Here is a 27,724-nt window from a genome sequence, read left to right on the forward strand (position 1 = left end):
CCCTTTCACCGCTGCATGTTGCAAATGCAGTTTTTGGGGCAATAACCGCAACGCGTCCTCAACATTGGCATACACAGCGGAGATGGACGGGCCAGTGGGTGGAAATTGCTGGCCAACTTCCCACGCACTTGGCCAAAATCGACCAAAAGCTGCAGTCACGTTAAATTAATTTACCTGTGAGAGTTTGACCGTGTGTGTCCCACTGCCTGCGGCTGAAGGTTTTCGAGATGGACGACTTATATTGGGATAAAGTCAATAAGGTTTACAAACCTTTCCACAAAAATTTGGGAACCTACTTAAGAAAAATACTCTCATTTTGACTGAAAATCCCATTCCATGACTTGGAAACCCACTGTGGGTAATAAGTCAAGCCCCGCGTCAAAACATTCCCACATACTGGAACCCCAAAAATATTAGTATTTGAATTTATAGAGCATTTAGCTGCCAGTTTTCCCCAGCTACCATCACTATCCTGGAAATCCTGATGCACTGCGCTCATTTCACTTTGTTTGTGGGCGTTTGTTTGTTTGTTTGCTGGTTTGTCGGCAGGTGTTATTTTGTGCCCCCGTGATGTGTGCGTGGCCAAAATGCGTTCAACATTCGCAGAGCAGCTTTTGTTGTTACTGCGGGTGGGGCTGGTGGGGCGGGGAAGGGGGGCATATACACATCCCCACCCACAAATAGCCATTTCCCCGTTAGTATCAACAGCGGCAACAAAAGCTATTTACGCACACACACCCTGCCCAGATGGACGGCCATGTCCCAGACACAATCACTCGCTCCCAGGCGCACTTTTAATGACTGAGTGCATTTTAATCCAAAAACAGTTTGTAAACTCACGTAAAATGGTATGCAAAATTCTCGGTAAAACTCGGATGGTGCCGTAGAGCTGATGAAAGTCCGTGACGTATTTGGTAGGACTGGTATGGGCTCTTAAAAAGGGCTCTTGCACAAGGCTGTAGTTGTATGCTGCAGCTGATGGGATAATGGATTCCATTTCAAGATAATGAAAGTGGATTATTTTCTAGAGAATCAAGCTGACAGGAAAGGCTAAATATCTGTCTGAAATAAAAGCAAACCTTTGAAATGGTAATGCAAACACACCATATAGGCAATATAATGCATGATATATAAGTAAAAGAGAACAAAAGGCTTTATTGATATGGGTATAGGTAAATAAAGAGCCTTTAGGTGGAAATGACTTAACGAATATATCTTAAGCTTAACACTATTTTATTTAACTGTACCGAAACTCTGAACTATATATTAAACCTTTATCGCATACAGTTCCGCCAATGCTCTCCATTCCGAACCAGCTGGAGGGAGCTTATCTGGGTCAAGATGTTATTCTCGAGTGCCACACCGAGGCCTATCCAGCATCCATTAACTATTGGACTACGGAGCGTGGTGATATGATCATATCGGGTAAGTTAGGGCCGTGAATCGGTCCTCTGAAGCAGGGCCTGTAAATAAAAGCGAGTAAAAGAGGCAGATTTATTAAGTGGAAAACGTTTGTAAATAAGCTTACAATGTAATCATCATGCATGCCAATACCTCAGACTCCTCAGACTCGCTTAAGTCCGGTCCGCGGAAAATTGTCATGGGGAATGCCAGAGAGGAAAGCAAAATGAAAACTTGCATCAGTAGCGTAAAAGCGAAAACCTCAGTTGAGCTGATCCCGTTTATTTCGCTTTTTCAGATGCAAGGGAGTGCAAGTGAATGTTGATGTGGTGTCCTTTTTTTTATTATTTTACATGGAAGTTTCCGGATGTTTTCCCGTGCAGTGGTTCGCCATAAAATGCGTTGCCTGTATGTACAGTGTGACAGGCTTAAAACTCACATTTACATACATGGCCGCACACGAGGCACAGACATTGTGGCACTTTGAACTGGGCTGCCTTAAAGTGTCTCGTCTTTATGGGGTGACGTTTTAACAGTTCTCTTTTGATTGACACCGGACAGTTTTCAGAGCAAGCCGAAAAGTTGAGGCCAGACGGAGATTGAAACGTGTCAGAACGATCTGAACCCCAGATCCAATAAAATCACCTCGTGCGGTGAATATGCATCATGCTTAAAGAGAAATAACTAATGCTGCATAGGTTTAAATTGGCATAATCTAGTATTTACTCTAAAACTAAACACATACATAATACATCGATTTTTGTAGTCCTTTCAAATTCAAAAATAAACCTCAACTTTATGTTGATGTTGCATACCAATCCGTCCGATAATAATATTCACAATAATATTAATTAACCTCACAGCTCTCAAAATGCAATCCAAATTAAATATGTTCAAAATTGAAATAATCAAAACTAATAAATAACATATACGATGCGGTGAAAAGGGGCAATTCCAACAGGAAATAAATAAGCAATTCCCGATGCACAGCACAAATTGAATAACCAAAATGGAAACTGTCAGAAAATATTATTTTGTTGCGGAAATTATTTAAACACAATCATATTGGCTGGCATATTTTCATGGGTGCCAAAATATCATAGGGATGTGGAGATATGCAACAATACAAATTGAATGCCGGAACTTTTGCAATGTAGGCAATTTAAAACGGAAATAAATATAATTATTCGGATATTCTATGTTCCACAAATTTTCAAGGGTGATGTCCACTTTTTTCTGGGGCGACCAAGTTATTAGTTTTCCAAATGGGAAACCAAAAATAGTGCTCAATAGTCTTTGCAATTCCAACAGCCTTTAAGCAAACTTTCGATCCAATATAAGCCAGCACCCATGACTCATTGATGGCAGCCCATATGCATAAAATTGAGCTAAATATAGAGAAGCCTTTGATGGACTGTCATTCGGTTTCATTTTATGCTTAAATGTCACTTTGTTTGTTCGATAAGGAAGACATAGCCATGGCCAAATCAAAGGCAAAACTATGGCCAGGTAGAAAATTCGGAGGCGGAAATATCACATTTCATATGCACACACGCACAGGCGACAGACTAAACTACAGCAAGGAAAATGCGAACTACGATATGAGATATGAAAGCCATGGTCATGATGTATGGCTAACAGCCCCCTAAAGTTTAGGTAATAAATTTTAACCGCTTCCCATAGAGTTTCATTTTAGCTGTCTATTAGGTGAGGTACGGTATTGGGTGTAGCTTGAAAAGTTTGAAGATAATGCCTATTAGACCATTAACAATAAATGTATGTAGGTATTTTTTTAATAACTTGTCTCTTCAAGTTGGTATTTCAAGATAAAGCGATTTAAGAAAAACGAGATTTAATCGATCTAGTCCGACTTTCGAGGTCGAGAGACCGGATTTTAAAAACGTATTATTTTCTGTAGAACTTTATTAAACTTTGCCTATTAGAAATTTGTTCCCTTATTAATTTACAATTATTTGGTTCTTGCCATGCCTTGTGTGAAAATAAAATTTAAAATCAAGTTTTACTTATATTTGTTTATAAACGACCCTCGTTTAACTGTCTCCGGCAGATGCCATATATCTCAAAACGTATAGTAAGCCAGTCAAGGAAGGACAAGCAATTCTACAGGCAGTTCAAGCAACCGAAACTTTCCTTTAATGCGGCGTGCATTAAAAGTATAAAGTTTCTCGAAAGACTTGGCAGTCAGGGAAAAGAATTGCTGCCGCTGCCGATGATTATGAGAAAAATTATATATTTGCGTGTCGGAGGGACTTACATGTGGGTCTCCGGATAGTTGTGGCATGTGCAGAGAGATGGAGAAGTATCACAAAAGGTGACTGGGTCTATAAAAAGAAGTCGCAGGAGCGGGTCACATGCAAGTCGGGCGCTATGTGGAAAATTGTTTTTCCTACATTGTGTGGGGCTGACGGAAAAGAAAACATGGAAAACTAAAGACATTTGTCACAGGAACCCGCAAACACACACGCTGGCATAGACAAAGGACAACATGACGTATGGGTAACATGCGATATCGCCTTACAATGCGCCAAGCAATCAAAGGGAAATTAAGTTTATATATTTAATGCTACTTACAGCCAGCTACTTGGTATCGTTTTCCTAGTTTCCCTACATAGCATAGGGCCCCGAAAATGTAGGCAACACAATACGAAATGAAACGAAACGAAATGGAACGAAATTAAAGCCGCAGACGGCAGGAGAACAAAAGTTTTTCTTTTAGATTTTCACTGATTAATGAGAAAAGTTTTAGTTGGCGATGGCCATGGAAATGGCTGAAGAACTGCGCCAGTTTTAATTACACACACACACCAGCTGAAGGGATGGGGGTGCTATAGTATGGTGTGGTATGGGGTGTAATTAGTTGGAGTCCTCCGATTGAGAAAGCGACTCACTTCACTGCACATGGCCAGTTACAGCAACAACAGCTACGGTGGGGCAGTCCAGTGCAGGTGACATTAATTAATTGATTTTTTCCCCTTACATACATATATTTTCCAACCATAACGCTATTGCTGGGAAATTGTCACTGTAATTTATGGCACGCCCGCTTTAAGGATCGCCGCCGCCGACTGACGGTTTTTCCGCATTTTTCGCACTTTCAGACACCTCGAGAGCTGGCGATAAATACGAGACCACATCAACCGTCAGCGGTTACACAAAATACATGAAGTTAAAAATCCGTGCCGTTGGTCCCAACGATTTTGGCACATATCGCTGTGTGGCGAAGAACTCGCTGGGCGAAACCGATGGAAATATAAAGCTGGACGGTAAGAGGATATGAATTGCCATTCATTTACATTTTTTATTTTACTACATTGCATTGCAATGGATGTTTTCTCGCCTCAAAATTGATTTAGTTGTACAAACTACTTCACGTAATTATTTTATTATACTGACTATATCCTTGATTGCCTACAGAAATGCCAACACCAACAACGGCCATTATTTCAGAGATGTCCTTGCTCAACCGCAGCTATGGTAAGAGTTAATATCGTTATTAACCATCAATTACATAGCTCTTATTAAAGTTTGCCGTTCAATGTGAGCTTTAAAGAGCTAATGTGGTAAATGGCTGCAATTTGCATTATGCCCAGTTCAGGGCCATTCGATCAACTCCCTAATTGATTAAATTTCAACCATAAGCATTGTAGCATAATTTTTTTGCTTGGTCATGAATAATATAACACAATAATGGGTTTTTAATTTTATGCACTGCAAAGCACGAAATCACAGTCAGCACTATACATTAAATTGGTTCATAAGGGGCAAATAATCATGAAGGCCACAACAATGGCTAGACCATTCTGTTTATTTTCATAAAAATCAACATTTTTCAGACCAAACTCTGGGCTATTAAGTTTTGAGCGATTCTTCAAACTTTTTTTTAATTGTAGCTAGAAAAATCACTTAGCTTCGGTGTACAAGCGTTGTGGACTTGATAAATGAAACCGATAAGGGGCTTAATTACAGTAATCATCGCGAATAGCCGAAAACACCAATCATCGTGAAACCACACCACATAAGACCGCACCCATTCCTCATCCATCCACCTCTCGTTTCGACTCCATCAAGTCAAAGTTGCATGCAATTTCTGTTTCCGTTTATTTCCACTTTGTTGGTTGTTCTCCGGCTTTGTTGCCCCTACAAAGGGCTGTTAAATGCAAATAAATGCAAAATTTAATAAAAATACCTTAGCATACAATTACCCCTAGCATCTGTGTACCTAAATGTGTATAACTAAATTCTTTTTTATATTGTTTTTCTTCTCTCTTCATTGTTCCCCGAAACCTTGCTTAATTTGAATATTTCTTTCATGTTATGCCCCTTCTCCAACCAACAACCGACAACCAACAACCAACAACCTACAACCGACTACAACAACCGCCATTACTCACGTACCGCGTTATCCCGAACTCTCCCTGAACTATATCTCTGCTCCTTGACTGACGCTTGCTGCATAAAATTAAAAATGTGTAAAAAATATAAAGATGGCAAGAGACGTCATAGAAATAAATTTGAGTCGGCTAACGCTTTGCCTGATTATGGGGTTGAGGAGTGGCGTGACGGTGCCCAAGGTAAGTACTATATCCCATCCAACCTTTTATCCGTGCCAAAGCCAATGCCCCTCCATCACCACGATTCCCCCATTTTTCCATGGTTATCTCTTCTTTGGTGGCATTTTATGGACCGTGCTGCATTTCCTACTATATTTGCACATTGCGAGGCCAAAGTTGCCCCTTGTGGTTGCATTTTTCCTTTCATGGCATTCATTCTATTTCAAGTGCGTCGCCGTGTGATCCCATAATTTCTATCTTTTTTTTGACTATGTTCTTGGCCGAAAACTTGGACTGCGCATAATATTGCCAGCCCTTCGGGGCGCCAAGTGTTTACAAACGTTAAAACTTAATTAAATTTCCTCGTTCTATACGAAATGACGCTTTCAGTTGGCTGCCTTGTTGTTATTTTCATTCATCCGCATTCCGTGGCAAATACAAATTGCACTTCGCTGCTGCCGGCATCTTGGATTTGTGAAGTGCCACAGGCATTGACGGGAAAAGCAATAAATGGGGCTTACAGCACAATAACTTTGGCAAACAAAGATCACGAAATTCTCAATAAGAATGACGGACGAAGGGACAGTGCAACCTTAAAGGGCAATAAAGGTTTTTTACTCCCATTGAAAATGATAAAATTTATCTTAGACGACTTTAATGTGATTTCTTGGAGGTAGTTTTGGGAACTATTGTATTTTGAAAATAATTTTTTCCACCCAATGGCCTCGGAAACCACCCAAGTGTTTAAGTAACCGATAAAGGTGTCTAAAAGTATGCAATGAAATAAATACAGCGGTTTTATTTTATATTGTAGGTGATTTTAAAAACCCTCTTAAATCCTTGTTATCTGTTCTAATTACCGTTTAACCTAAAATAATACCAAAATAACATTTCTAAAACAAAGAATACAAATAAAATGTATTTCATTTTGCCACACTTTAAATCCATGTTAGACTTTCACCCCATTGTATCTGTCGCTTTGGATTTTGTGGTTCGGTGTTGATCTGTTGATCCCGTCTGCTGCAAGTCAAATAAATTTTGCAGCAATAAAAATGCCATAGGGCGACAGCAACACCAACAAGTTGGCCAGAGCAATAAAAACTAGCGACATTGTTGATTGACACTGACATTTTGGCCATGTCAACGACAAAGTCCACTTGGCTGCCCATCTATCTAGTATTTGCGAATGTGTGTTTTGATCGGAGGTGTGGACAAAAAAACACGTGTCCTGTTGCATTCGTTTTATGTGCTGTCAAATTTGGCGGTTGAACACCATCCGGATATGATAGTAGATATGGCCAATCCCGACCGCAGCTGCCAGCAAATTAGCCATAAACATTGGATTTTCAAATTTTCTGCTGCCTGCCTCTAGGCTGAATTAATCCTTGCTGATTTACCAGGCGAAACGACCGACCAGTTGACTGGCATTATTCTGGTTTCCTTTTTTTCGGACTTATTCCTGCTTGTGTTTATTGCATTTAAAATGCAATTATTTAAGGCACGCGTCCGTAAAATGCCATTCAACCGACTGCACTAATGAACTGAAGCCCAAACTGCTTCAGTGGGTGCGTGGCTCCCCCTCGTCCACCCAACACCGATCCTGTCCATTTTCGCTACTGAGTCCTGGCTCCCGAGGCATTCGTGCATTTCAAGCCCCAAAAAGGGAGAAAAGCAAAGACTGCAAAAAACCAGATAAAATGCCTGTTCATTGTGGGAGGGTCTACAGATGTAGCAGCGGCTCAGACGATGGGTTATCGAGCTAGTGGGAGGCAAGAAGGGTTTTCTCCTAGTGGGCCGTTGACTTTATTGATTCAACATTGGAGTTTGGAACTCCCAGCGGTTGGGAAACTTAATGAAGACGCTTAGCCAGAGATGCTGAGTTTGAGAAGCAATTAGGAAATAAAACATGGTTGTTTCAGATAAGTGGGAAAACTAGTTCTGTCTATCACAAGAGCAATATTATCTTTTATAAGAAAAGTAAATTAAAGAGTTTTATAAACTAATTTTTTTATAAATATAAAAGTCAAGCAAGAACACCTTTTAAAAAGATAAAATAACTAGGGTATTAACATTTCCAAAACTTACAAAATATTAAAATATATAAAAATGTGTTATCGTTTATACCATTTTTAAAATGTTCTTACATTTTATAAAAGTGTAATAACATTAAATTTAAAAGTATTTTTCATATCCTAAAAGTAACAAAAATGTCTAAAATATAAAAAAAAAACACCGAAAACATTTTTTCCATTTTATAAATCTGTGCACGATCATAGATAAAAAACTTTTACTAAGATCTAAAGTAATTCCCTCTTTTAACAGATATCATTCTACAATCACTTTTCCAAAAATTAACTAATTTGTTGGTCTCTTTCATGGCAGTTAAATCATACAAAAGTCGATATAAAACTCTATGCAAACAACAAAAGTACTTCTTTTTTGGATGCTGCAACGAGAATAAAAATAATGCTGACACTCAACTGCATGCAAAACAAACGGCTGGCAAAGTGTGCCGCAAAATGCCATAGGGAAATGCTTTTTTTGATTGATTGTCGATTGGCAGTTTCGACGTTGATTTCTCCGCGAATCGCCGCGGCTTATAAATAAAATATCGAAAATGGTACGGTCGGGCCAGGCCAAAAAAAGAAGGCATAAACCGGGCCAAAACGGAAATATTTATTGGCTCACACCAAATGAAATATGCCATCAAAATTGTGTGACTGTCGGGCTGACACCTTTCCAGTGTGCTCTCAATCAGGCGTAAATGCGGGCATTGACTGTCTGTTTTCTCCGCCTCAATCTGTATACCGCTGACATCAATCAAATGCCAAGGGGATAGGTGGCACCTTTTTGCTATTGCTTTAAGCAGGCAGACGAAGGTAAACAATCAAAGTGATGTCGGGATCCATATGTGGGTCGGATCTTGGGGGATTTCCGTTGCAACACTTTTGAAGTAGGCTTATGGATCGGAAGGATTCCCGAATGATTTCGCACCCATCACATACTTAACGTAATGATTTCAGATGGTTTTGCGTATAAAAATGCACGCTTAAATTGGTATCGGTTCCACTGTCCCATTGCTGTCGTAGACAATTCAATTTTGCTTTGGGTCTGCCAGCCCGTTCCCAGTGTACGCATCTATCACTTTGTATTTATGACTCTGACTGTTGTGGAAACGTCCTCACCCCACACAACAAACAATCCATTCCGAGCCAAGGGAATGCGCTCTTAAAGCCCACTTTGTGGTTATTTATGGGGTCAGCCGACGAAAAGTCAAAAGCCAAAGATTAAAAGCAGATAAAATATATTTAATAGCCCCGCAGGTCCTGCTCAATCAACATCCCCATGACAGTGGGCTGCACGCCGAAAAATGTACCCAAAGGGGCGAAAATTAGAAGGATATTGATGGGTTTTTGCAATTAGTGAATGATTTTTTAAGTGGACCTCATTTTAACTTCAACTCCGATTTCAACTGTTGTGCTTTCCTGCTCCCGACCACTGCCCCTGTATATATACGTATATATCCGACATTGACATGCGGTCAACAAAGTGCGTTCAATGACGTGCATAAAAACCAACAGCAGTTGAAAGCGCCACAAAGACACTCAATCAGCCAGAGACAGTGGGCTGTGGGTTGGAAAACTGGAAAAAGGGAAAGGGCGGACAAAGAGCGGTGAAATATGGCCAAGTAATCGCTGTCCGAATGTCTTGACGGTATAAAGAAGTACAACGACGTTATAAAACGGTGCTGGTAAATATGTGTATATAAAAAAAGCTGTGAATAGGGCAACGGCGGGAGGTCAAGATGCGGAATGAAGTCGTTGGCTCAAGTGTTTTTTTATTAATAGTACTGTTAGGAATGAGACTACAGGACTACAGACTATTAAAGGGATCAAATGCAATAAATAAACAGTTATTTATCATTAAGAAACTAGGGTTTAAAAATATAGCATCGATAATATATCTTTTTTGAAAAAAAAATGTTATAGATATTTAATATATCACGTAAATTTTTATCTTAATGAAAAGTTGTAAAAGCACTTTGAACTTTTTTTATTTTACCAAAAAAAAAACAACATTTGATTTTAAAAAATATTGATTTTCAAAGAAAGCTTCCAATATATTTTCTGTTTTAATTTTAAAAATATCCGTTGTGTTTTGTGATTATCGGATATCCGACTAAGGGAACCGCAAACAACGCATTTATTCGTCCACCGCTGTGAAGGAACCTAGGGTAACCAGGTTTTGTAATGCTATTTTAGGTAGGTTGGGCATGGATTTAATGTGACCAACTCAAATATATTAAAAAAATATCCAATAAAACATCGCATTCTTGGTATTAATCCGAAAAACATATCACGATATACAAGGGTGGTCAAAAGTATTTTCACAAAAAAAAAGTTAAATATATTCATAATTTGAACTTACATCTTGTTAACTTTGGCATCAATGGAAAGGTAATTTAAATGCCGTTTGAATGATACAATACATTTCTTAACACATTCAGTACTTATTGAAAAGGACGAATTTTTGTGAAAATGTCCTTTTTGAACTTTTTTCCTCGACTTGAAAACTTAAATTTTTTGATGCAAAAGGTTTCTTCAAACAAAAATAATAGTAACTGCAAAAAGAATTTTTCAAAAATCATTTTGCTTGTATTTTTTATGATTTTTTGAAAATGCTTAGAAACATGCATTTTAGCCATATTTTTCTCTTTTTCATACAAATTTTTTCCGACAATGTCACCTTTAAAAAATCATAAAAAATATAAGCAAAATGATTTTTGAAAAATTCTTTTTGCATTTACTATTATTTTTGTTTGAAGAAACTTTTTGCATCAAAAAATTTAAGTTTTCAAGTCGAGGAAAAAAGTTCAAAAAGGACATTTTCACAAAAATTCGTCCTTTTCAATAAGTACTGAATGTGTTAAGAAATGTATTGTATCATTCAAACGGCATTTAAATTACCTTTCCATTGATGCCAAAGTTAACAAGATGTAAGTTCAAATTATGAATATATTTAACTTTTTTTTTGTGAAAATACTTTTGACCACCCTTGTATATATATAATTTTTTTAAATAATTGTCGATATTTTGATATATTATTAGCAACCCTAAAAAACCTTACATTATCCAAAATTTAATTAATAAACTAAATAATTTGAGTTCCGAAAACATTATACATTTTTCAGTTCGATCAAAAATAAAAATATGAAGTTTCTAGAATATATGTACCTGCATTGATCCAACTTAAATAACAAAATAACTTCTTTAATAAGCCCCAAAGCATTTAGCTATTGACGCTCTAAGCCAGGGACATAAAATCAATGAGTTAACCAGCAAAGTAGCCCTCACACGCACACAATGGTCTATTAAGTGCACAGCACACTTTCCGGCAGGGGAGAGCAATTTACTTTAATGCCACCCAAAATCCATATCCCACTCGATGGCACTCCACCAACGGTCCTCTCATCCTGACCAGAACCAGAACCAGTCCCGAAACCCGTGATGATAATGTATCCAGTGCCAATTTGGCATTCGCCGAACGCACAAAATAAATGAAAACATAAACCCGACTAACCAAAAAACTGATTACTGCATGCTTTACCTCTCGTTCTCTCCTGTTTCTCTCTCCCTCTGTCTCTGTCTGTCTCTTTTGCTCCTCAGGCAACCATGGTGGGAACAATGGCGATAGCAATCAAACGCCCGTGCGTAATCCCCCCGGAGCATTTCACAATTCTGCAGGCTCACTGGCGCAGCATAATCTACTTGCTAAAATAATGCTCGGCATTAAAACGCAATCATTTGGGATTTTCAAACGTTTATCGAGTTCTTTGCCATCGGCGGTGGCCCAGGGCTTTCTCTGGCTGTCGACGTTATCGCCGGTCGCGCCAAGTCGGTGGCGTATGAGTAATATGGAAAGCCGGCCGAATTCACCGGAGACCGTTGTCAACAACGATACCGCCGCTGGATGCTGGACGGAGGAGAGGAGTCAGGGCGGGGAGACCAGCAGCAACAACAGCAACAACTTCATTACCAACAGCCCACCAATGTGGGCGGGGCAATTGCGCATATTTCACATTGCTCATACGCCGTGTGGCGCGTCAACGCAGCACTCGAAACACGAACGCCTATGGCAATCGCTGTGGAAGTGGAAGTGGCAACGTCAATGGCAGTGGCAGTGGCAGTGGCCAATGCTCATTTGCATAGTAATATTGGCTGGCTGTTTTGTTCGGTGGCTGCCAGTGCTACTGCATTTTATCGGCCGCCACATCGGAACATTTTCTATTAGCGCGACGCATAGGCAACATTTAATGTGCACATTTTGGGCCATCGGTGGTAATAAGGTTGTCGCCAAAAACACCTCCCCAGCCAGGCCAAGCACCCTCGAAATGTTGAGCCCTCGGAAATTTTCGAGATGAAATCAAATAATTGCAAATGGCAAGAAAGAAACTCATTTAGGGCACAAGCAGCTTGAAGAACAGAATCAAACCTTGGCCAGACGAGGACCAGGATAAGGAAGTGAGGCGAAAGAGAAGCAGTCCAGACATAGCTGCACCGGTAGAGTCAGATATAGATATGTTTATACTAGAGCGTAAAATGAAAATCATGTTAAGGACGAGCTGGCCAAGAGCGACAGCTGATGTGCAGGAAATAATGGTAGCTACATCCGGCATCCTGCAATCGATGGAGCTCCAGTGTTTATCGAAAGTCAAACAAAATTTAATGTACCTATTTGTATCAAAATTAATGTCGTTAAATACAAATCATTTTTCATTACAAAAATGTATTGGAAACATTTTTTTTTGTTTTTATGACCTTTGAATGTAAAAATATAATTATTAATGCCATTACCATTTTGATTGAGAATTAAAAGAAAGAGATGTATGTTTAATTTGTTATACTTTCAAAACAATTAAATAGTATTCTTAAGGTTTACGTTCAGAACACACACACATTCGAAGCCACAGCAGAATACAAAATGTTGCATTATGTAAAAACCATAATAGATCCAATTAAATGGAAATAAATTAATTATAGATCACAAAAAAATGCAAAAGAGGAATGGCAAAAAAGTGAAAAACGGTTAATCAAATTTGCATTTAGATGAAAGTATTTACGCATACTCATACATAGCGAATTTACATAGTAAATTTAGCATAATTATAAAACAAAGCAAAAAAGATAAAAAGAAAAATGTGAACCACAACATAGCAAAGCAAAAAAGTGTTGATATAAGTAATTTATTGGATATAAAGTTGAATCTAAAAATACAATTGAAACAGTTTGGCCATTTTTTGTCAAAGAAAAATTATGCTGTTAACAATATAGGCTTATTCAATTAATTTGATTTGTACTGCATTTAATTTATATAATTTAAAGATATTAATGAGCAAACCAAACATGTAATAATTAATATGTTTCATGAATACCACATTGATTTACATTTTTTTCTTTTATTATTTATCTTGTTGTTGACAATTTAATTAGATCATTTTTATACTCCCCTTAAATGTAAATATCTCAATAGTATAAGCATAAAAGAGTATTAAATGAATTTAAAGAAACTACGCTGTACATATGAAAGAAAACTACGTATATGTAAACCTATAAATGTTTATTTCTCTCTAAGGCTATGTGGCCCTATTGAAAAAATTAAATAATTAATACAAAGCTATTAATGTGCTTCAGTTTGCATTTGTAAATAAATCTACCACATTAATCTACACAAGTTGAAATCAATGTTAACGCGTTAATTAAATAAAATATATATCTATATGTAGGACTAACAAAAAGGAAACGCAACCAAATTCTGCAGTTATGAAATGAGACCTATTTATTTAAGCCTACTTAAGAAGCTCAGAAAAACTAAATATAATGTCGGAATATTATACATAACACCTAAGATAGCTATAACAAATAAATATATGTATTGAGCTCTATATATGTGAATAAGTGGCATATCTATGTGACATATGTGTATGTAAATGTACGCAAAAGTTTGCAGCAAAAATAAAACCAAAAAAACAAGCCCAGCCCATTGTTACTATAGTTCCCTTTCAAGGACAACACAACCTGCAGCCTTGAATTATTTTGCGGCAATGAAACCATCCTGCTTCCGGGTAGCAGACAACTATCCAATTTTCCGCAAGTAACCAAGCAGAAGAATGAAATAAAATGCAGCTGGTGAGTACAGGCCTGGATTCAGAAGGATAAAGGTAGGAAAAGGTGTTTCGATTATTGGATACAAATAGGTGTATTATTTTCGTAAGTATATTAACTTGCACATTCTATAGATTTGCAAGTATAATAAATTTAAATACCATTTTGTAAAACAGGGGAGGCAATTAGTCCTCTCCTGGAAAAGCACCTAATTGCCCCCACATTTAACAAATTAGGAAAAGCAAAAAAGGAAACATGATGGATAAAAACAGAAGCAAGGCCACCATAAGAGAAAACGAGAGTAAATGCCAACACACGCACAGACTTTATTTAAAACCAGGCCAAACCGATTTTCCTTCATTATTTGTTGCAGCTTGTTTATACGCATTGTTGCAGCTTCTTCTACCTCTGTTGAAATTGTTGCGGCTGCCATTGAAATGCCTTGGAGTGGAAATGAGCGAAATTTCCATGCAATTAGCAAAGGCAGAATGGGGCATGCCAAATGAACGACTTATTGTCGTCATTTTCATCTCGTTCTCTGCCATTTTGCTGAAGGAAATAACTTATGCTGGAAGGGGGGCCAAAACAAATAGCCATCATTTGTTGAGATAAAATTTTTAAAATGCTAAAAAAAGTATCGGCTTTGTTCTCCTTTTGAACAATTTTACCTTGGAAAGATAATGATACAGTTTGAATGTTAAAGTATGAATGTTACTGTAGAAAGTCAACATTATATTCAGAATCATCTTTGTTCTTTATACACTGATAAAAAATAGAATAGTAAAACTAAATATATGCATATTGAATTGCAAATTTCGTATTAAATACTTTAACTAATTAAAAGAACATAAAACATCTTATATGGCTTAATTTAATTTGAAAATACTTAAATCAAGGTAGAAAATATTAGTAAGTATGTTAGTCATGTTTAATCTAAATATTGTACGACATTTAAAACAAAAGATTTATATTAAATTCGAATTTTAAAATATTAATATTAGTTATAATTGTTAAATTAAATATTTTCACATTTAAAGTAAATTAAAAACCGTACATTCCAAAAAATATTTCAAAAAATATGAAATCCTTGGACTTACAAGTACTACGCTTTTTATCAGTGTATTAAAATATAATGGAGGCACAATAGAACACAATTTAGTAAGAAATTAGAAATATTTAAATTAAATATGAAATCCTTGGGCCTACTTCGTCTTTTATCAGTGTATTAAAATATAATGGAGGCACAACAGAACACAATCTTGCAAATCAGTGAGTACCCCAAACACATGTGTATGTGAACTGGAAGAAAAAGCCCTGGTTCACGTGCAACAAAAGGTAGCTAAAAGGTGTTGGTAACTAAGTTGTCAGACTAACTCGGTCCCCCTTGTCTTCCACGGGGCTGCTGCGAATGGAGCAATCCTGGGACGAATGCAAGTGGAAAATTCAATTTGTAAAGTGCATGAAAGTAGCGTCAGCCGGGGCAGACCAAAAACGACGGGATATGGCGGAGTCGTATGTGTGGATGCTCGGCGCTCAGGGTGTTTGTTGTTAAACAAAGGCGGCAGCTACTATTCCCTACCAGGGGGTATTCCACTCCAGCTGGCGGTTGTTTACACATACTGCCATAACAAGGACGACTGCTGAGTCCAAGTTGCAGTGGCATAAACGTGAATGCAGCACCAACATTGTAATTAAATCTGCGTCAACATAAGCGTTGCCGACTGCAAAGAGGGTGAGAGAAAAAATGGCCAAGGAGGAACAAACGTCGACGACTTTTTTCCGAGCACGTGATTGTGAATGGCCATGTGTTTGTTTGCATTTCTGGATGCTCACTTGTTGGCCCAGACAAGTGAACACATGAGCTGTACAGGTATGAGCCGGCGAATCTGATCATATTCAATAAAGGATTGATAAATTTAAACTGTTTAAGGCATAACTCGTTTTTGTATTATTCTACATATATTCCTATCAAAAAAAGGAAACCTTTCTTCAAAATGCTTAGACCTTTGTTAACCTTAACTGCATTAGACTGCACTCAAGCTCTAAACATGCCCTAACAACATATGGTAATTGAGGTGAAAATCACAGCTCATATAAGCTCGAATAAAAAATATTGATGAAGAAATATAATACCACTTTCAGTCACTTCTCCTTCGCATCCATCTTCCTTGAGCCATGTTTATTATCACTGGGTCTGCACGCATATTTGCGGCAATTAAGTCAGACCTGAAACGCATAAATCACGCATACGCCCCATTGAGCCCGTTTCCCCTGCCCACCCGTTTTGACCTGATTTGCTTCGATTAGACTAACGATAAATATCCAGTGTTAGTGCCTTTGACTTTGCCCTTACCCACTCGAGTGTTTTTATGTCGTAGAAGGGTTAAACAGCCGGCCAGCAAACTCTGGGCCGCCTGAGTTTATTAAGCTGTATAATGTTTTGACAAAGGTCTGGAGCGATGGAGGTCGATGGCAATTACCAGGGCAATATGAGTGGTAAACCAACACGAGGATTCGGGCGAGTAATGGCCGGATGGAGGGCATAACTTAACGTTCGCCAGTGTTGACGCTCACATCCTTTGGCGGCCACTTATCATAACGCTCGAGTTCGAGCCTCTCTGTTCCAGAGCGACACGCACATGCGCCGGCAATTATGCTAAAAGCGTTGAATTTATAGTTTCCCACACTCGATGGCCTTTGAGCATTTTTAACATGGCTCAGCCTGTCCGCATTGGGCCACTAAATAAATGGCTTTTAGAGCACGCGTTAATGATGTTGATTGTGGCCCAGGGAGCCAACGGGAGCACCTCCCATTCCATCCTATCCGAACCCATCCCATACGAGCCCATCCACCGATTTCATGTTTAATGTTTTATAGCCACTGCGGCGAAAGGGGCAGACAGCACGTTCCTGTTGGTCTCTGTCCGGTTTATTTTTATGATGATAGATGGCCCGGCCACCCTATTCGCTATCTCACCGGTGCCTGTTGTCAAAAAGGATTTAATGCCATATTTATTAGAGGTGCAAATGCATACACTCCAGCCAGAGTGTATGTGCGGGGCCAGCACTGTTTGTTAATGGTTTGCGTTCAGGATAGTCCAGTGACATTAAAAAAGAAGAATGCAACATTTTGAGAATATATCTCAGGTCATAAAAGGGTGATAAATAGGGGCTTTTAAAAATTGTATTTACTTTTTAAAATTTGTTAACTTATAATTTGTATTATTATTGCTTTATATGTGGTCTCAGTGAAATATGGGTCTGCCATTTTTTGACTATTTTGGATTCCATTAGCTTTCATTTATTTTGGCTTTGAATAAAAGGGATACAAGTCAATTTTATTTGTATTTTTATTTTCATTTACCCACACTCTTCATAAATTTTCAACATCCACCCCTCCATTAAAATTGAACTTCTTTTTCTAGCACTATATTTTTTGTGCAAATTACACGGTTAAATAAACAGAACTTCTACCCTAAGGAAGGAGAATAATTCAAAACATCCTGCGCTTAAAATGCAAAGTGGGCATAAAACTAAAACTAACAAATAAAAATCGAAAAAAGATTAAAGTGTTGGAAAGCAATGCATCCTCCCCACCAACCTGAAAGAAAAAGGAACACAAGAACAACCAAAAAACAGAAAGGAAAACATTTACAGCCCAAACTCATCACTCAAAGGCTGGGCCATGCCCCCTTTTCGTCCCGCCCTGTCTGGGGAACAAAAAATACACATAAACAATCCGGATGCAGTGGAAGCGGAGGCGGAGATCGGGGCAGACCAGCAAAATGGTTTAAAACTCAATTAAAGTTTTAGCCGCAAAATAAATTCAAAAACGACGACGGCAGCGTCGACAGGAGGAAAAAATAGTCGAAAGCAACAAACAAAAAAAAACGGACAAAACAAAAAATAACAACGATTTGGGAATAGCCAAAAAATGACTTCCTGATTGGTTGAATACTCTAACTCAATTTGTTCAGTGTAAGTTCGCTGGATTACAAAGAGCAACTTCATAATAATTTATTCAATTTAAAAGGGTTAATGGTGCAATATAATTTAATATTAGTAGTAATGTTTTATTAAAATATAATTGTTACTTAATAAAAATATAGAGATAGAAAAAATTATAATATAAATAACCGTGTCTAAAACCTTAGATAATAACTGCTTTCAAAATTAACATTGAATAATAACCATAACAAAAAATAATTTTTCTATTAGATATTCCTTGAGTTAATATGACAACAAAAATCTTTATTAAAATAAAAGGGCTTATAAGATAAAAAAATATTTACTTGAGCTATAGTAAGTTAAAAACAATTCAACGAAATCTTATTTTAAATAGGCACCAGTTAGAGAAACCAGTTTCGCATTCCTCCGTGTAAACCGCTCAAAGTGCGGCCCATCAGCGCTAGCCACGCCCACCGGAATGGCCGCCCCCTTTTCCTCTAACCATGGTACTTTTGATGGCTGTAATTCAAATGAAAATTACACAAATGAATTGAATTTCCGAAAAATGCAGCAGCAGCACTGGCAGCCAGCGAACTAGCGAAACTTTGATGAGCCCCGGATCTGGGATCTGGTTTTTTGGATCCGGAATGAGCGTAATGATTGTGTGTGGGTTCGAGCACTCGAGTGTTTGTTTGTTTGTTTGTTTGCGATTAGTTTACGCGCCCCTGGTGCCAGAATGCCTTTGGCCACGGGCTGCACCTCTTTTGACTCGCTGTCGATTGGAGTGCAGTTGGCCTAACGAGTTCCTCGAGAGTTTCACGGCAAATGGGTCTGAGTTTGGGTTTTTGTTTTCGGTTTTTAGGGGGAATTTAATGGCGCATTCTGGCCACACGCCGCCTTTGCCGCAAGAGTTTAAATTTGTTTTATTGGAGCGTGAAATCGGGTTTTGTTTTTAATTTTGTTAGGTTCGTGAGAGTACTGCTGCTGGTTTAGGTATCGTTTCAAATCGCCCCCAAGAACTATACTTACCCTCCTGGGTTACGAATATTCCTGCAGGAATATATCCCAGGAAATCTGAGAATCTGCAGTTAGCAAAGATACAATCGCCTCGCACCTAATTTGAATGCAGAGATGTCATTAAAATTAAGGCATTTAAGTGGCCGACGTGCATTAAAATGGAATGTCCCGAATGCGGCAATGTGTTAATGACTCATTACACATGCAACACCACCAAATGGGCGATTCTCGCAACGGCAAACTTTTGCCACAGTTTGTGGAACGCGAATGTGGCTAAAATGCGGCAAAACATTAAGTTGAATTATGCAATAAAAATAATGCAATAATAGTTAAACTGGCACATGGCCCACAAAAACCCCAAAATATGGGGAGAGAAAATGAGAAATCGGAGCTTCACATGAGAACAGTGCATGTCATAAAGGTAGGTCCTTGAATTTAAGAAACTTACATTTAAGGTCACCTAAGCTGTGGTGTGTAGATTTTTATCAGCACTTTAAGGACTCAATTAATATAATGAAGATAAAAAAGATTTGGGTTACTTCTTTTAATACATGTTAGCCAATTTTGATATTTGGAAATGCACATAAGACACTCGTTATATTTTTAAATATTTACCCAAATTACTGTGCAATTAATTTTCCAGCCTTTACAATTTAAATATGTTATACAAAGATTTGAGCAGTTTCTGCAATTATTAGGTTTTGAAGAAAACCTGAAAATGCGTAAGAACTCTTTATTTATAAAGTACACCTTACATTCAATTCAATTTATAAATTGCACATTTTGAACACACAATGAGTTCCGATAGTTGGGTTAAATGATAAAATGAGGCACAACACATCTAGTAACGATACTGAAAACTGGGATCCGAACCATAGACAATGCAACCACATGGATAACCTGTAAGAGGCGTTTAACGAAAGTTAACATAAAAAATCATTAAGCAACGGATGACAGTTAATAAAAGACTGACAATTAATCACACACATAGGCATATATATTTTTGACGTTTATTTTTGTGACACCAGCAAGTACGTACTTTATAAAGACAATTTGTACAAGTCTTAGGTTATAAATTCATTCGCTTGCATTTGATACATATAAATATAATAAGCAGCATTATCTTTTTGAAATAATAATATCGAAACGGCTTAGTATTTCAGTGTTTCACCAATTGAAATCGTGTGGGGAATTGGATATTTTTGGGGCCAACAACCTGCTAAGTCTCTAGCCACCAAACAAGGGGAACCGGGTCCAAACTACTTGGCCAATGCTGTTTATGGCAACTGTTTTGTGTACAATTTGGGAAGCATGAAAGAAACGTGGTTGATCAAAAATTTAGAAATATTTGTTTGGGTTAATTTAGCACACATATATAGTATTAGGTTTATAAAGAAGAGTAGGAGGTAGGGATAGAACGAGAGAGAGAGAGAGATACCAAGGACCCCCAAACTTCGCCTCAGCCCTAGGGGCTAACATCTGAAACGAAAGAGAGTTGATCATTTGGCGTAAAAGGCGGAAAAGAAAGATTATAAATCCGCTAGCATATCATGTTTTCCCCCGCAACTGCATTATTGTACAAGCTAGCTCAGGATATAAGTTAATTAGGTTGGTAAATTCATGGGTTTCACACAAAGCCTCTTGGTAAATTCATTTAGTTACAGTTACAGCACACAGACATTCACAACAAGCCTTAGTTGTCGCTGCCGTAGCGCTCAGATGCCATCACCCAATGGACTAAATTGCAACACTTGAACTTGCCTCGCGGTTTGCACTGCAGGTGCTCTTTGATGTACTGGCAGGGGCACTGGAACTGTCCGCAGTGGCGTCCCGGCTCCAGAGGGGTTACGTCCACGAGACCCCGAAGGGCCTCCATCCCCCAGCGGGATCCGTAGCGCAGGAACAGCTGCAGGCCGCGCTCCTGCGGAGATTCGGGGAGATCGGGTGGTGAGACACGGGGCAAACAGATAGGGTGCAGATGGTTGGTGCAGGTGAGTGGGGTTAGGAACGTGGGGCATGGTAGTCGGATGAGGAATGAGAATAGTTTAGTACATTGCAATCGATGCATTGATGGTTCATTCTAGGGCTACTGCATACTTTGCGGCAGCAACAGAAATTTACACGGATAACATCCATTAAAACCAATATGTTACAAAAATAAACAAAATTTTAAACTTCTAGGACTTAAAACATGTTTAGTACTTTAACTTAACACAAATACTTATCATAAATGATTGAAATTTAACTCTATTATTTTAAACAGGGACCGTAATCCAAATGAGTTATATTTTTAAACTCAAAAACAAGGGAGAACGCTATAGTCGAGTACCTCGACTATCAGATACCCGTTACTCAGCTTAAGCGACCAAAGGAAAATGGAGATATGCAAGCAGCAAAGCGAGATTTAAATGCGCCACCTACCGGCGGAAGACAGATTTAAGCGTTGTGTGCGTTAGGGTAGGCGTGACAAATTCATTGTTCAATAGAATAAGTTAGCCGCGCACTTTGCTCTCTCTGAGCGCCGGCAGTGCTTTTCTCTTTGCCGCTAAGTTCGGCCGGCAACTATTTACATACACACACATACACGCGTAAAAACATTTCGCACTGTCTGGCTCTGACGTCATAGCTTTTTTTCTTGGGAGGTTTGTGGGCGTTAGAGTGGGCGTAGAAAAATTTTTTTTGGGTCAATCGATAGGTATGGACAAGACTAATACATTTCAGTTAAAATTTTCTATCTAACATCAAAACTGTAGGAGCCACAGTTTTGGGCGGTTTGTGGGCGTTAGAGTGGGCGTGGCACTCTACTGAAACAAACTTGCGCTGCGTAAGAAGCTCAGGAATCTGCTCGCCAAATCTCAATAGCCTAGCTCTCATAGTTTCCGAGATCTCAGCGTTCATCCGGACAGACGGACAGACGGACAGACGGACAGACGGACAGACGGACAGACGGACAGACGGACAGACGGACATGGCTAGATCGACTCGGCTAGTGATCCTGATCAAGAATATATATACTTTATGGGGTCGGAAACGCTTCCTTCTGCCTGTTACATACTTTCCGACGAATCTAGTATACCCTTTTACTCTACGAGTAACGGGTATAATAATCATTATTTTGGATACAAGAAATTAAACTAAGAAATAATCATTACTTTTGGGTTTTATAATAAAAAAAATTAGAAAAAAGAAATGCCAATAAATTTTGGGTCAACAAAAAATTACCAAGTTACTGAAATAATATAATCTACAGAAACTAATTTTACATAGGGACACATAAATGTCACAAATTATTATCAAAGTCAGTAATAATATTTTAATTCAATTTAAATTTTACATGTAAGAATATGCAAAATAAATATTAATTTTATTTGAAATTTAGGAAAATGTATACTACTTTACATTGTGAGTGTCTTAATATTTTAAACAAAAAGAAAACTAATAATTACTTAGGCACTTTCGATTTAGTTAAGTTAGGTTTGCTTAGAATTATATTTTGAACAAACTCTTGTATCGCCGAATTGCAAATGTGGCTGTGAAATAGAATCTAACAATAAAATAAACTCGTTCTCATTTTTGGCTAAACAATTTAATAGATTCTCGGCCAGCTAGGAAACGAAATATGTTGAGGATTACATGTCAGGGGTTAGAGCCAGCAGCCCATGCAGTTGATGCCGCAGCAGTGGCGGTGCTGCAGGCTGATCTTGATCTTGTTGCGCAACAACTCCTCCTCGTATTGGCAGGGGCAGATCGACGACTGCAGATGGCGGGGCGTCTCGTGGACGCCGGCCTCCTGGACGGTCCAATCCAGACGGCGGCGCAGGAAGTCCTTGCCCCAGCGCTGCAGGTAGCTCAGAAACAGCTCCTGGGCCACGGCCTAAAGGGAGTAGTTAGACATTGGATCATGAGGGGCGTGAGTGAGAGAGAGCAAGATGTGGGTTTTGGGTTGCTGGTGCGATCCCGTTCCCGGGAGATGGAGATGATGTCAACTACCCCTACCACCTAAGAACAATCCCCTTTCGAAACTTGGTATTCCTGCTCACCTGCTTGCGGGGCATCCGCACCGGCTGGCTGCCCTGGATGACAATGTCGTTGAGGTCAATGTCCAACTTCGCCTCCCAGCCCGCCTTGATGGCATCGCCGCCCGTCTGCTCCGTGTGCTCCAGGAACTCGTTCAGGAAGCTCACGCACTGCGTGGCATCGAAGTACATGAAGCACAGGTTGACCTTGTGGCACGAGATGCGACCCCGGTCGTCGAGCACCAGCAGGATTTTGTGGCGCATCAGCTGCCGGTTGACCCGGGCCAGGCACTTTTCCAGGCCCCGTGACAGGCGCAACTTCACCCACATGCACACGAAGATGGCCGCCGCGTTGAGGAAAAGCCATCCCACGCCCAGGGCGAACAGAGCCACGCCCTGCAGGCCCGAGAAGAGCAGGGCCAACAGCACGGCAAAGGCGAACAGGATCCAGCAGACCAGGATGCGCTTGTAGCAGATGTTGTACACGGTGAAGCGGTAGTCGTTCACCAGCGTCTCCATCGCGTTCACATAGTCCTCCACGGTGAGCTGGGGATGTACGGTTAACTGTTAAGATATATTTTGATTATTATTGCCAGCCATGCTCACCGTCAGGCCCTGGGCCATCAGCTCCTCGGGCACCAACTCCGGCCGGAATATGGCAGGTGTTATCCAGGGCCACTTGGTGTTGGCCGGCAGTAGGGTCACAATAACATCGCCATTTGCTGCCAAAAAAGAATGATAATCAAATCTATAAATTAGTTTTAAGGTTTAGTTTAAGTTATCTATATTAGTAATATCATTAGTTACTAATTTCATTCTTTGCTTTAATCATTTTGTAACCATTTTCAGTGAGTTCTTATAAGGTATGCTTTAAACGGCTTCGTTTTATTAGTGAAATAGCAATTAAAAGTGGGATGGTAAACGCATTCTAAATCAGTTTCATTGCAATAGTATAGACCAAACAAGGCCTGATATGTTATCTTTTGGGAAATAGTATCTACTACTCTTTCTCAATAAAATTTGATACAAGGCTTGTGCGCATTCCCAATAAAAAAATTCGATATAAAGTAATTAAATTTCTAGCCAGCTTAAACATCTTTTAATATGATGATGATATGATATTGTATAATAATATAAAACTTATAGTTCAATATTTATTTTAATTTTAATAGTTAGACAAAGCAAATAATATTTATATGCAAATATTTTCATGATTGTAGACTGAAATGGCTAAAGAGTACAAAAAACCTTATCCTAATTTATTAAACAAGCATTTAAAATCCTTTTTCCGGGAAAGAGATATCTTAACAATCACTCACCGAATCCCTCGCGGATGCGGCCCGTCGACAGTTCGATTGTGCGCATCCCGGAGCCCTGATCCGCCGGCTGGCCAATTCCAGTGCCGTTGGCGCCACCTCCATTATGATGATGGCTAGAAGATGCCGCTGCGGCTGGCGATGGAGAGGGAGCAGCGGAGGCTTTTTGGTTTATTAGCTGCGCGGGGTGTCGGACCGGGCCAGCCGCAGATGCAGATGCAGATCCACTGGCAGTTGCAGTTGCTCCGCTGACAATGCCACTGCCGGATGCACTCAGATTAACGTGCGTGCTCTCGGTTGTCAAAACAGCGGGTGCCACATCCGGCAAGGGGTTTTGAACCTGCCCCTCTCCCGGCGTCGCAGTTGTGGTCGAGGAAACGGCCGGGCGCTGCGAAGTGGCCAAGAATATTGGGTTAATAATGCAACGGTCTTGCCCTTAAGTCGACTACGGCCCCAAGGGTCAGACGTTGGCCAGACAGCCGCAAAGAAAATTATGCAAATGGTCGAGGAAAATCAATTCTATTGATTTGTCGTCAGGCTCTTAAAGCTCACTTGAAACTTATATCTATAAGTTCGCCTACAATTGCACAGCGAACTGAAAACAATTTGGGACAGGGCACGTTCTCAGTTGACAAAAGTGGATTTGCGAAGGCAATCCACTGACTTCAAAAGGTGACTGCCATTGAAAAGCCGAATGCGATTTATTAGTTTTTGTTTAGCTTTTAAATGGCATGCTGCTTTAAGTAGAAGCCAATGGTCTTTAGGTATAATTTAATATTTTATTCTGGGTGCACTAATTCCAAACTTCTTGGCCTCTGTGATTCTCTATCTTCTCCGATAAGCCAACCAAACAAAGACAAATTTGGGCAATTTAATATTCTCATTTAAGTAAGCTCCCATGCAAACTATTCAAATTAGATAATCTAAGATACATAAAAGATAAGTTAAGGAAATATTGCTGAAACCTAGTTCATATGTCACACGTCTGGCATTAGTTAAGGTTTGCTGTTTATATATACCTATGTATGTCTGTGACTAATGTTTTTTTGATCCCAAGAAAAGGAAAGCTATAGAAACGTTTACCCTTCTTATAGTAAGTATAGCATTTGCTATTTTGGAACTCTCATTTTCAAGGTATTCTTTAGTTACATCATACCAATCACATTACACTGTTATTCCATCGCTTGTAATCATTTTTAAAACGAAAGTGTCGGGGTGTCAGTAATTGAAGGCCGAAGTCTGTTGACAAGCTCCGAAGGGAGCGAAATAAAATATACAAAGATAAATGATAAATATTTACGGTGAAAAGTAAAGTTACCAGCATGGCAGGTGAAATATTTCAACAATCGCATATTGGCATTGAAGTACCCATTTTGTTTACCTTTTTCAAACTGGGCAAGTCTAGTGAATAAATACAAATTTATAATAATAACAATTCTTTGAAGAAACTCTAACTGAACATAACCAAATGGATCACTCGAAAATTTATTAAACTGAATCAGAGTATACTAAACGTGTGAGAAAAAATCTTCTTTAATATGGGTTAACATCTTTGAAGAGAACTTCTGTGACTTGTTGGCAAGCAAACAAACAAAAAACATTGCAAGTGAAGGTAGGTTGAGTCAGAGTTTATCACCGGATGGGACCCGTTTCAGATTTAACTCTCAGCTGGGCCCCAACTTCATTTGTCATGCGTGCAACGTTCCGAAAATCAAGCAGAAGAAAGTTAAGAACCAACACTACTTCACATAACAACTCCATTAAGCGGCATCAGAAAAACTACAGTGAAGACTAAATTAAACAAATCTTAACAAGTTCTGAGAAAGTGATATAAACAATTCACATTGGAACTTTGAAACAGATAGCAGTGAAGAGTATCCAGTTTCAAATATCTTAATTTATCATGCATAAAAGTCACATTCTTAAGTAAAATGTTATATAAATAACAAATTAAAAGTAGAAACTCTCTGTTCAAAATATTCAAAATTATTCAATTATTAGGGAGGAATAAATTACAGCCAATTTCATGCTCATTGATTAAATACAATTGTGATTTAAATAAATCGTTTCTCTGAAAAACGTATAGACACCATTTGATTTGAGCAATCAACCTTATTATTTCTTGCGTCATCTTACCTAAAAATTCAGAACTTGTTTCCATCTTCTAACAATAACTGTATATTTTAGTAAAACATTTTAAAGAAATGTTATTATTTTGAATCATGTATTGAAATGTAGTTCTAGAAATGTTAGATGTTGCACTTATGATAGTTTTTTGACTTCGAGTATTTGCTAACTTTTGTAAATTCCACTAGTTTGAGTATTTATTGTACCGCTAAGCGAATGTGCAAATATTTGGCATTTTTCATATGGCAAATATTTTTTGCTAAACATTCTACAGTAAATAATAAACTCTAAGGTTTTTAGTAATTATGACCAGTTTTTAATCACTAATTTCACTACTTCGAGTGTTTCCTGTACCGCCAAACGGGTGTGCGAAAGAGAGGGCCAACAAGGGCCTGACTTGCATTGGAATGCGTTTCGTTGCGTTGGGTCACCATTGAGAGAGAGAGCGAGAGAGAAAGGTGGAGTGAGAGAGAGAGTGGGTTACTTACCTGGACAGGTGTGGTTGTTGTTGCTGCGGACGGACTGCGCGAGCGCGCCCGCCTGTTGTTGTTGCTACTAACCACCGACGGTGGCGGCGGCAGAGTTAACTTGTTTTGTTGTTGCTGCTGCTGTTGTTGTTGTTGTTGTTGTGGTTGCTGTGTGGCATTGCCGTCGTTACTGTTATTGTTTTTTTCACCGCTGTCCGCCTCATCGTCGAATTTAACCCAATTTTTGGGCGTCTGCTTGTCGTCATCGTTTCCATTGAGGGAAACGTCCTCCAAAGGATGACTCTGCGGCTGCGACTGCGGCTGCGCCTGCGCTGGAACCTTCCCGTCCTCCATTGCGAATGCGTAATAAACTTAAACGTTAGCGCGTGCTTGGAATTGTCGGTGTTTTTTTCTATTTTTTTGCACAGGTGAGCGTGTGACCTGACTGAAATGCAGCTGCGTTTTGTTTTCGCGATTTTACTATATATTGTTACATAACCTCAATATGGATTCACACTTCAGTTGCGCCGCTGCCTATTATCGAGTTGGTTAGTGTTGTTGTTGTTTTCTTTGTTGTTTTTTCCCCAGCTGCACAACGCGCCGCTTACGTGTTGGCCGCTCGCGAGTTCACGTCGAACTGCCGCCGCTGCCGCGCCCAGCAACAAAAACAGCCACAGAAACCCACACACACACACAAGT

The 27,724-nt window shown here is 39.0% G+C and overlaps 2 protein-coding genes across 9 annotated transcripts in view; one reads left to right on the forward strand and one right to left on the reverse strand.

Moving 5' to 3' along the window:
- Positions 1 to 14,007, forward strand: part of LOC119546015 (neural cell adhesion molecule 2) — a 49,222-nt gene extending 35,215 nt beyond the window's left edge. Inside the window, exons 9-13 of one of the 2 annotated variants that reach the window (XM_037852022.1) lie at positions 1,288 to 1,425; positions 4,521 to 4,685; positions 4,837 to 4,896; positions 5,907 to 5,993; positions 11,639 to 14,007. In XM_037852022.1, coding sequence (XP_037707950.1) covers positions 1,288 to 1,425; positions 4,521 to 4,685; positions 4,837 to 4,896; positions 5,907 to 5,993; positions 11,639 to 12,393 — 1,205 coding nt within the window. In that variant the 3' untranslated portion in view covers positions 12,394 to 14,007. The remainder of the gene's footprint in view (positions 1 to 1,287; positions 1,426 to 4,520; positions 4,686 to 4,836; positions 4,897 to 5,906; positions 5,994 to 11,638) is intronic. The other variant, XM_037852023.1, reaches the window with a different exon arrangement.
- Positions 1,402 to 27,651, reverse strand: LOC119546016. Of its 7 annotated transcripts, XR_005219157.1 has the most exons (7): positions 27,047 to 27,651; positions 24,435 to 24,819; positions 23,722 to 23,837; positions 23,140 to 23,661; positions 20,861 to 21,020; positions 19,112 to 19,196; positions 18,425 to 18,601 (listed from the first exon to the last, which is right to left on the reverse strand). XR_005219157.1 is itself a non-coding variant. In XM_037852028.1 (6 exons), the coding sequence occupies exons 1-6, from the start codon at positions 27,377 to 27,379 to the stop codon at positions 1,417 to 1,419; spliced, it is 1,563 nt and encodes a 520-aa protein (XP_037707956.1). In that variant the 5' UTR covers positions 27,380 to 27,651; the 3' UTR covers positions 1,402 to 1,416. The 7 variants fall into 7 exon arrangements, 6 of the variants coding, with proteins under 6 accessions (XP_037707956.1, XP_037707954.1, XP_037707955.1 ...); XM_037852028.1 differs by lacking the exons at positions 18,425 to 18,601; positions 19,112 to 19,196 and adding an exon at positions 1,402 to 1,463; XM_037852026.1 differs by lacking the exons at positions 18,425 to 18,601; positions 19,112 to 19,196 and adding an exon at positions 19,773 to 19,999.
- Between the last annotated feature and the right edge of the window lie 73 nt (positions 27,652 to 27,724).

Source organism: Drosophila subpulchrella, chromosome 2L (genome assembly GCF_014743375.2).
Source record: "Drosophila subpulchrella strain 33 F10 #4 breed RU33 chromosome 2L, RU_Dsub_v1.1 Primary Assembly, whole genome shotgun sequence".
NCBI classification, from domain to species: Eukaryota; Metazoa; Arthropoda; class Insecta; order Diptera; family Drosophilidae; genus Drosophila; species Drosophila subpulchrella.

Bases quoted from the DNA above. Each gene is read 5' to 3' on its own strand.
- LOC119546016 (XM_037852024.1), bottom strand. From the start codon at position 27,379: ATGGAGGACGGGAAGGTTCCAGCGCAGGCGCAGCCGCAGTCGCAGCCG. The intron at 23,662-23,721 runs GTGAGCATGGCT...GTACATCCCCAG, and splicing joins TGATGGCCCAGGGCCTGACG to CTCACCGTGGAGGACTATGT. The intron at 22,974-23,139 runs GTGAGCAGGAAT...TACTCCCTTTAG, and splicing joins TGCGGATGCCCCGCAAGCAG to GCCGTGGCCCAGGAGCTGTT.